This window comes from Gekko japonicus, unplaced genomic scaffold (assembly GCF_001447785.1).
Source record: "Gekko japonicus isolate JY-2015 unplaced genomic scaffold, Gekko_japonicus_V1.1 scaffold1135, whole genome shotgun sequence".
Classification (NCBI taxonomy): domain Eukaryota; kingdom Metazoa; phylum Chordata; class Lepidosauria; order Squamata; family Gekkonidae; genus Gekko; species Gekko japonicus.
The window spans coordinates 471,435-482,302 of NW_015161987.1; the positions used below are offsets into that span (position 1 = coordinate 471,435).

Sequence of the window (10,868 nt, forward strand, 5' to 3'; positions counted from 1 at the left end):
TGCTGCTGCTGTGTTCATTCCTTGCAAATACCATCAGTCACACGCCCCCTTTTTAAGGCACAAGAGCACTCTTCAAAGTCATGCCAAATTCTGAAGGTCAGCAGAGCTGCACGGGAGATTTACAGAACCTATAGCAGCCCCCGAAGTGGATTCCAGTCCAGTTGCCAGTGAGCTTGGTCTGTTAGTCCGCCCTCCGATCCATTTGCCCTTTCAAATCTGAATGGCTTCCCACTGGGTTAAAAAGGTGGCAGAAGCTTACAGTTCAGAGATGCTCCTGGGGGTCTTCCATCCCCCCCAGACTGGGACGTGTCACCCCTTTCTCCTCTCTCCCCTTTTCCTTTCCCACCTCTCCCATCTCGCTCCTGCATCGGTGCCTCAGCTGGCATGTCTCTTCTTTGCCACGTTAGTGATCTGCAGTTCTTTCAGCCAAACCCAAAGGAGGGGAGAAAGTGAAGGAGGGGGGAGGAAATAAAATGATGCTCACCTGCAAAATGCTGTTTGTTGCTAGAATCCAGGGCAGAAGCGGCCACCTCATCACTGGAAGCCAGGGTGAAATACATGAGGATCGAACCCAGATCTTTTTTGGATGTAAAAATAACTCCCTTACAACAAATACACCACTTGGAAAAGCCGGGGGCAGGGGGGGAGGCAGGCAGAAGTGTCCTACACAAGCCGCCAAGTTGACACAGATCTGACTTCTCCCTTTTGGCTCCGGGGAGGTTTTATTAAAGACAGACCTGACGTCAGGATTAAGGACGAGCCCTGCATTTTTCCTCGGGAGTAACTTTTGCAGCTTTCACATCTTTTTTTTTATCTTCCTCTCCCCCTCATGTTTTGTCCCCACCTCCTGCCTCTCACTGTACTGTCGACTTCAGCCAGAAGATTCTTAAAGGAAACTCACAGCCCATCAGCTCGACAAAAGCTGTAATTTTAACGCCACGCTTGCGGGCTCCCGAGTTCAGCCACAATTATGTTTATTTATGGTTTCCCCCCCGACATTCATGCGGGCTGTTCGACATGGAAATATCCATTCACGACTGACTTCTTCACGAGGAGGAATTCTGGGCTGCTCTAGAAAGGGCTGCCCTGCATTGCAGAGGAAGGGCAGAAGAATCGCCTCCGTGATTTGAACCCAGCTCTGCCAAATCCAGGATCCCATTTCCAGCAGACGCAACCAAACGCTTCTGTGAGCTCACAGTGAAGACAGCCATCTTCGTACATATCTCGTGAGGTATACTCACAAACGCAGCTGTGAGGGATCAGACTAATGGTCCATTGAGTCCAGGTTCTGTTCTACATGGTGACCGACCAGTGGCCTACCAGATATCTTCAGGACCGCCTCTCCTGGTATACCCTCAGGAGAGCCTTGCACTCTGTTGACTGACATTTCCTGGTTGGTCCCCGGCTCAAGAGGTATCCAGTCATGGTCGACCAGGGCCTTTACTGCCCTGGCCCCGACCTTGTGGAACTCTCTGCCAAGTTCCATCCAGGCCTTATGGGACCTATTATAGTTCTGTAGGGCTTGTAAGGCAGAGATGTTCTGTCAGGCATTTGGCTGAGAGCAGCAACGATTCCATCTTCCACTTTTTCACATACCCCCATGAGACAGACACACCCTCAGGACTCGGACGCCATCTTGTTTTTTTCCTAGAATCTAATGTTCTATTCTTTGCGATCTTGGTTTTAATTGTCTCACTGCTGGTTTTATCTCACTGTAAACCGACCTGAGCCCAGTTTCCGGGAAGGGCGGTAAAAAAAACCCAATAAATAATAACAACAACGATAGCAACAACAAACTACAATGACAACAATATCCGCAGAAGGCCTACAAGCAGGGCACAGAGGGCATGTCCTATGTGTGTTGTTGTCATCCCCGGCAACAGTATTCAGAGGCTTACTACAGCTGAACTTCGTGGTTCTATTTTGTCATGGTGGCTAATAGCTATTGATGGGCCACTCCATCATAGGCTTGCCACCTGCCCACCTACAGCTCCAATCTTCCACCCTCCAGACACTGACAAGCATGAGGGGAGGAAAATCAGAAAATGGCTTCCAGGGTGATGCTCTAGGAATTTCTCACATTTCTATGGTCTTTGCCATGGAGATTGGCAGGTATTCCTAGACTGACTGACATCACATCCTCCACAAACGCCACCATCCCCAAGCACTGCCTTCAAATTCTCCTCACATTGGCTGAAGCAGTATTAGCAGCCCTACTCCACCATGAATCTGTCTAACCTTCTCTTAAAGCTATCTACGTTAACGGCAGGGCTATTTTTGGGCAGGAATGAAGGAATGGAGTTCCAGCTGGCATCCAAGTTGGCCACGCCCAGCAGGAACTCATTAGCATAATAGGCCACACCCAACAGCAGAAACTCATTAGGATTGGCTACATTAGGGGTGTGTGGCCTAACATGCAAAGGAATTCCTGCTACAAAAAAAGCTCTGGGTTTTGACAACAAACAAGGTAAACAGAATAAGAAGCAAAAGGTAGGTGTGGCTGGATGAGCACACTTCTGGTAACATGGGGGTGTGGCCTAATATGCAAATGAATTGTGTTGTCAGGGGTGTGGCCTAATATGCTAATGAGTTTCTGCTGTTGGGTGTGGCCTATTATGCTAATGAGTTCCTGCTGGGATTTTTCTACCAAAAAAGCCCTGGTTAACGGTCATTGCTACATCTTGTGGCAATGAGTTACACAAACTAATTCAGTGTTGTCTGTAAAAAGTATTTCCATTTGTCTGTTCTGAATCAACTGCCTGTCAGCTTCATTGGGCCACTAACATCAGGTCTGCACAGTACTGTCCAAACAACTTTGAATTATGTTTCTCTGGATCTACTTGGCAGTCACTATTGAACCTACAGCTTGAGGGTTTTCTCACCCCACCCCGATCGTTGGCGGAGTGAGGTTTTTGTTCATAAAGGAAGTTAGATTGCTGGACAGAGACAGAAGTTCTAAGCTGGTAGCTACATGGCTGAAAAGCAGAGTGGGAAGGAGGAGGAAACCAGTGAGCTCCATTCTGTGGACAAACAAGGAAACAGCATTTATTTTTTTTTATTTGTTTTGCTTTATTGGTCCTGTATCCCGCCCTCCCCGTGAGCAGGCTCAGGGCGGGTTCCATCAGTCTCAATACAGAACACAACACAATATTAAGGTAAAGGTAAAGGTCTCCCTTGCTCGAAAGCCAGTCGAATCCGACTCTAGGGTTGCGGTGCTCATCTCCGTTTCCAAGCCGAAGAGCCAGCGCTGTCCGAAAACGTTTCCGTGGTCATGTGGCCGGCATGACTAAACACCACGGCGCACAGAACGCTGTTACCTTCCCACCGAAGTGGTACCTATTTATTGACTTGCAATTTCTTGCTTTCGAACTGCTAGGTTGGCAGGAGCTGGAACTAGAGACGGGAGCTCACTCCGTCATGCGGCAACCCGGGTCACGAACTGCTGAACTACCGCCCTTCCACAGCCTGCAGTTCAGCGTCTTAACTTTAGCCAGCACCGCAGTTTAAAACAACAATATAGAACAACATAGCTCATAAAGTGCCATGTATAATTTAGCCAGATGTCTCAGCAGTGGATGGTTCCTATACAGCTATTCAGATCAAAGCCACCAATGGGAGATCAACTGGGGGGGAGAGGGACGTCTGCTGCCTCAGTCAAAAGCCTGGTGGAAGAGCTCCGTCTTACGGGCCCTCCAGAATTGTAATAAATCCCACAGGGCCCTGATCTCATATGGGAGCTCATTCCACCAAGCAGGGGCCAGGTCTGAAAAGGCCCTGACCCTAGTTGAGGCAAGTTGGATGTCCTTGGGGCCAGGGACTACCAAAAGATGTTGGTTGGTAGACCTCAGTGCTCAGTGCTCTACAGGGCTCATATGGAGATCCTGCATTTAGCAGATTAGACAGCGGGTTGCACCCATCAATCTCTCTGCCTAATCTATCTTTGCTCCTTTGGTACCCCGTGCAGCAGCTGACTTCTTTTGTACACTTGACGGTGTCTATTCTAACACAGGCCCTCCATTCATTCTCTTAAACTGGGCATGGCATTTATCTGTTCGTTTATCATACCTTGTTCTTCAACCTAGTTGACTCCAAAGTGGCTCACAATTAGAATCATAGAATCATAGAATGTTAGAGTTGTAGGTCATCTAGTCCAACCCCCTGCACTGAAAAATAGCCCTACATACCTACAACATACCTGAAAGAGGGTCGTCCAGCCTCCGCTTGAACATGTCCAGCGAAGGAGCATCCACCACCTCCAGAGGCAGTCTGTTCCACTGCTCAACCACTCTGACAGTTAGGAAGTTTCTCCTGATATTTAGCCGGTAACGACTCCCTTGTAATTTCCACCCATTCAATCTAGTCTTGCAATCCGGAGCAAGAGAGAATAGATCTGCTCCATCTTCTACACGACAGCCCTTCAGATACTTGAAGACTGCAATCATGTCCCCTCTAAACCTTCTCTTTCCCAGGCTAAACATACCCAACTCTTTCAGCCTTTCCTCATAGGACTTGGATTCCAACCCTCTCACCATCCTGGTTGCCCTCTTCTGGACACGCTCGAGCTTGTCAATATCCTTCCTAAAATGCGGTGCCCAAAACTGTACTCCAGGTGAGGCCTGACCATAGCAGAACATAGCGGAACTACCACCTCCCGTGATCTGGACACAATGCTTCTGTTAATGTATCTGAAGATTATAACCTGTTTCAATGTACATCCCAAATACACAAGTGTGGGGACTAGGTGGTGGGACGAGAAGGAAGGGGACATGTTTGTAAGGCCCTACTGAGCAAAGGCTGTGAACGTCAAACATGTTCGTTCAGACATGCTCAAGACAATACTTTCTCCTGGACTGTATACTCTCTCCCCACAATGAGCGACCATACCTGCTGCTGATCTTGGCATGCACACAAACAGAGACCTTCTGCAGGTGCCAGCCTGCAAATGGACAAAGTCAACAACTGCCCATACACGTCCCTTCTCCATTGTGGGCCCCACCTTGGCGAATGGCCTGCCTGAAGAGGTCAGGAAAGCTCACATTCTCCTGGCTTTCTGCAAACTATGCAAAACTGAATTATTCAAGAGGGTTTTTTTTTTTTGCAAGCAATAGGATAGTGGAGGGAAGGTAGCTTGGTATAACCCAGTCTTGTCAGATCCTGGAAGCACAGCAGGGTTGGTACTTGGATGGGAGATCACCAAGGCAGGCACTGCAGAGAAAGGCAATGGCAAAGCTCCTCTCCTTCTCACTTGCCTTGAAAGCCCTTTGCTGGGATCACCATGAGTCTTGGATGAGAGACCACCAAGGAAGGCTCTGCAGAGGAAGGCAGTGGCCAACCACCTCTGCTTCTCACCTACCTTGAAAGCCCCTTGCTGGGGTCATCGTAAGTCTTGGATGGGAGACCACCAAGGCAGGCTCTGCAGAGAAAGGCAATAGCAAAGCCCCTCTGCTTCTCCCTTGCTTTGAAAGAAGAAGAGGAAGAAGAGAAGAGATTGGATTTATACCCCGCCCTTCACTACCCAAAGGTGTCTCAGAGCGGCTTACAAACTCCTCTCCCTTCCCCCTCCCCACAACAGACACCCTGTGAGGTGGGTGGGGCTGAGAGAGCTCTGACACAAACTGCTCTTTTTCAAGGACAGCTGTGCCAGAGCTTGTGACTGACCCAAGGTCACATCAGCAGGTGCGAGTGGAGGAGTGGGGAATCAAACCCGGTTCTCCCAGATTAGAGTCCGCACACTTAACCACTACACCAAACTGGCCCCTTGCTGGGGTCACTGTAAGTCTTGGATGGGAGACCACCCAGGAAGGTTCTGCAGAGGAAGGCAATGGCCAACCACCTCTGCTTCTCAACTCCCTTTGAAAGCCCCTTGTTGGAGTCACCATAAGTCTTGAATGGGAAGACCACCAGGGAAGACTCTGCAGAGGAAAGCAATGGCACACCACCTCTGCTGCTCACCTGCCTTGAAAGCCCCTTGTTGGGGTCACTGTAAGTCAATTGTGACTTGATAGCACCTTATACACACACACTAGGGTAGCACTGTTACAAAAGTCTTCACAAAGTTACTTGGAGAAATGACTGTGGTTTGTACTAACATGCATAGTTTGCTGTGGGTTGGCTCCAATGGTGTAATTTTTGCACCATTGAATGTGTCACATTAACACTTGTGCATTGTTTCAGCTTCTACCAACCCTTCTGAGTGTGAAGCCGTTGGCTCCTCAATTGTGGGAAATTCTGATGAGTTTGTGAGCTCCATATGAAAATGTTTATTCTTGACTTCGATGAAGATTGGAAACACGATTTAACCTGGGAAACACGTTAGTCTGCTGGAAAGCTACACAGTAAGTGTTGGGTATTACAAGTTGAAAACAGTATATTTGGGGTTAAATGTTTGTTTATGTTACTCACAAGAAGTTACATGTTTCTCATGTAACCAATGTTCTTTAGATGTAGAAAGCCTGGGAATTTTCTCCCTGATCTAGGAATTTGTATCAAGGTCAGGGGTCATTTCATAGAAAAAGAGCTAGGGGAACTCATTAGCATAACTCTTTAGCATATGCCACACCCCCTGACATCAGGGGCCCGGCGGTGGACCTGCAAGGCCAGCGGGAGTGCGAGGAAGCCCCGCCAAGGCCCTCCTTGGTCCCAGGCAGGCAGGGGTGGGGAGAGGCAGGGAGGAAGCAACTTACCCTCCCTCTTCTCCTGCCTCCTCCTGGCTGAATGAGGGCTGGAAGTGGGGCAGCCGGAAGCAGGAGGCGGGGCTTCGTCATGTGCCCCACCCCCCTGCACCTCACCCGGGGGAACTGTGTTCCCCCGCATTCCCCCCCGAAATGACCTCTGATCAAGGTGTATTACCATTTTATGGCTTCTCTTCCCAGCTTTGTTTTGATGTTCTGAAGAAGAAGAAGAGAAGCCATACTCACTCTCTTCTAATTTTGTCTTTGTAGAGTAAGAATGTAGCCGATTTAGTTCTGTTTTTATTTTCATCCCAGTTACCCTTCCCCATGCTAGAATTTAGTAAAAACTTTATATTTTAATTACACATGGACTCTCAGTCTGAATTATTTTACTCAGGCTCTGCTGGGCTATATTATCTCTGCTAAATACCATTTTTTCAATATCTCACTATCAAAACCCAACAGTGAGTCTACTGGAAGATTTGTATATGCTTGCAGGTGAATTGTTATTTGTTGAGCGTAGAAGTTTCAGGCGGCCTTGATGCCACTATTTTTTTCAGAAGATTTACCTGTCGAATTGTGTAACCTTTATGATTTGCATTTAGCTTGTCATTGATGTGTTTAGTTCTCTGACATGGTGTTGTACTTGTTTAAAATGCACTTTGGAAGTTTTGGTTCTAGTATAAGATTCTTGAGGTTTATATAAATCTCATGACCTATGAATTTGTAATAGTTTTTTTTTTTTAATGCTTTATTTGCTCCCCTAAAGAGGGGAGCTATTTTGCTTAAAATTAGAAATAAGGGAGGGTGTACAGAGGGACAAAGAAAAGAAGTGAGTGGTGTTAGTATTATGTTAATTTGTTAAACTTTTTAAAGTCAAATCAGAGCATCTATAATTTCTTCCATCGTCGAAGCTTCTTATTTTCTTCTATTATTTTTAAACAAGGCATGAATTTGTAATAGTCTTTATTTGCTAGTTGTTGTAGATTTTCCGGGCTGCATTACAGCCTGGAAAATCTACAACATGTAATGAACTCCGGCCATGACAGCCTTCGACAACAGTCTTTATTTGGTTCACACATTGTTTATGAGTGAATCTTCACAGTGGGTTTTTTGGTGTTTTTTAGACTTCTGGTTGGATCTACAACCTAAACCCAATTGACAATGCCAAGACCACAGCCATACAGCTTGGAAAATCTACAACAACTAATGAACTCGGGCCATGAAAGCCTTCGACAAGTCTTTATTTGGTTCACACATTGTTTATAAGTGAATCTTCACAGTGGGTTTTTTTTGGTTGTTTTTTTTGCCATTTATAGCACTGTGTTCCCTTAATATATATATTTGTTTAAGCAATATATATATTGCTTCAGTTCTGTTTTTTAGACTTCTGGTTGGATCTACACCCAAATCCAATTGACATTGCCAAGACCACGGCCATACAGCTTGGAAAATCTACAACAACTAATGAACTCTGGCTGTGAAAGCCTTCGATAACTGTTGTGTACTAACTAAGACCGCACACGCGGTCGGGTTCGCACATGGTCATGTGAACTAGCAGAGCTTCACGGCCAGACACAATAGCGAGAGAGGATCCAAGAACGGGCCAATTGGTCAGTCCGGATCCAAGAAGAAAGAGGAGATCCGGGCCCTGCGGGACCTTTCTCAGTTCCGCAGGGCCTGTAAGACGGAGCTCTTCCGCCAGGCTTTTGAGTAGGAGCCGCCGCCACTTCAATTCCACCACCGATATGTATGCAGCATCGCACCACTACCACTAATATGTGGTTCCATCTGGGTGCGAGGTGACCATGGAAGGAGAGGGGCCGACAAGTTGTGGGACCAATACCATTCGAGGAAGTTCTACCCCATCTTGCACTGGCACTTTGTTGTTGTACTGTATTGTTTTAGTGTTTTAGACTGTTTTATCTGTTTTAATTCTGGCACTTGTGCCTCGTTGTTAGCCGCCCTGAGCCTTCGGGGAGGGCGGGATATAAATCCAAAAATAAATTAAAAAATAAATAAATAAAGGAACCTATGGGTGTGGGCGCACTGTAAATAAACTAATCACAGGTGTATGTGTGTGTGTTGGGTGAGGCATGGAACTGGCATTTAAGCAGGCTCTGGGTCCTGCTACAACATCTCAGTTTCCTCCTGCCTTAATAAACTATGAGCTGATTCACTAACAACGTGTCTGGACCCAGTACTTTACAACAACAGTCTTTATTTGGTTCACACATTGTTTATAAGTGAATCTTCACAGTGGGTTTTTTGTGTGTTTTTGCCATTTATAGTACTGTGTTCCCTTGATTTTGATTTTTTTTTTGCTTTAGTTCTGTTTTTTAGGCTTCTTTTTTTCTTTAATAAATTTTATCTTATTAAGAAGAGTAAAACAACATAACAGCATAACCAAACATGTCAAAAGAACTAACCATTACAATAAGTGGTTAACCAAAGAAAAACTTAAAGACACAACCACACCCAAACAATCTGCAGAACAATAACCGTTAAACACTATCCTTTAGCCTATATACTGATGAGTGAAGCGTCTAAAACCGATTTCTCAAAAGGTGATCGTGCTAATGTAACGTATTCTATAACATAGATAAAAACGTATCCAGGGGATATAAGCCGCCTTAGATGGAATTATGGAATTATTTTTAGGCTTCTTTTTGGATCTACAACCCAAACCCAATTTCACCATGTACTGAACGTCCCCACCCTGTTGACTGTATTCACTCACTCTGGGTAATCCGCTTTGCATCCCGGTGAGAAAGGCGAACTATAAATAACATACTAAATAAGTGGTGTCCTTGCTCTATATCCACACTAGCACACTAGCAGCATTCTCCCCAAAGGCTCTCAGCTAGGGATACCAGACACACACACACCCGGTGGCCCCTGCTCTATGCCCAGAAGAAGGCAAGAAACCGCTAGGATCCCAGGGTCAATTTGGCATGGAGGAAAATTCCATCCTGACCCCAAAATGGCGATCGGCATCAGTGCTCCCTCTAAGCTGTGGAGTCTTGTGAGCAAAAATGCTACTTGGTGAGCTACTGGCATTAAAGTTGTGAGCGAGCGATTTGGCCACTGCATAAATTAGTTTGCTTTGGAGCTCTCCTTCCTGAGCAGAGACAAAAATGGGTGAGCCGGAGGTTAAAAAAACTGTGAGCTAGCTCACACTAACTCAGCTTAGAGGGAACGCTGAATTCGGCATTGCCCTGGGCATATAAGAAAGGGCCACAAGCTGACCACTGGCTCATCCCTTCCTTCCCCTCCTCTCAGTTCCCGGTTCTCTGCCTCAACTATATTCTGAGGTCTGCTGGCTGTTTTCATAATGTGATGTTTTCAACTTTCTATGATTTATCAGGGGTTTTTTTCCTTTTAAAAAATCCATTTACTCACCTTGGAGGAGCCCAGTGGCCTGAGAGAACAGTGAGCTTAAAATGATTTTAAATAAATACATAAAAGAAAGAAATGATGTCTCGTTGTTTAATTATTTCCAGCTTGACTGTCTTGGAGGAGAAGCCTAGCATCTCCTGCTATCACCATCTCTTTTATCCACCCGTTTTGCAGATGATGTTAAAATACGTGCACTCCCGCAAAGTGCAAATTAACATCTCATGATGTTTTTCCAGTGTGTCTCTTGGCACGGCAGTTATTTCCCCACACTTCATCTTAAATCAACGCTTTCTTCTGACTGGGAAGGGAAAGGACCCTGTGGTTATTGGCCCCTTGGGGTTACCGGCCTTCCGGGTGGATGTTGCTGGCCGTTTTCCTTGGTGTTTGTCAAATACCATAAAGTGTGCATTATTTAACATGTGCCTGAAGTCATCCTTGAGGGAGGCACTTTGACTAAGATCCTGTTTTCTCCAGGAGTGGACAGGCTTCACGTACTTCTCTCAGCTTAGGAGACACAGGTGAGATTTTTCTGGCATTGTTAATATTTTCCAGTTGTCACCCTACACTGGATTTTCACTTCCTATGAAAAGTGTTCAGCACACGACAGCAGAGACCTCTGGAAGGAAAACCCATGTCTTCGAGCATGGGACACTGTAAGATCTGCGTGGTGAGCATCCATCAGCTGGGTTGAGGGTTGTAGTGCGTGTGTGTAAGAACCAGTTTGGTGAGGAAAGGTTAAGGCGCTTGGGGCTCTTTAGCTTGGAGAAAAGACGACTGAGGGGTGACATGATTGGGAAA

At 46.2% G+C, this 10,868-nt stretch overlaps 1 protein-coding gene across 1 annotated transcript in view; it reads right to left on the reverse strand.

Moving 5' to 3' along the window:
* The window catches only part of WISP1 (WNT1 inducible signaling pathway protein 1), a 62,295-nt gene extending 61,758 nt beyond the window's left edge, over positions 1-537 (reverse strand). Inside the window, exon 1 of the mRNA XM_015429814.1 lies at positions 485-537. Within this exon, the coding sequence (XP_015285300.1) occupies positions 485-535 (51 nt within the window). The 5' untranslated portion in view covers positions 536-537. The remainder of the gene's footprint in view (positions 1-484) is intronic.
* Positions 538-10,868: the final 10,331 nt, after the last annotated feature.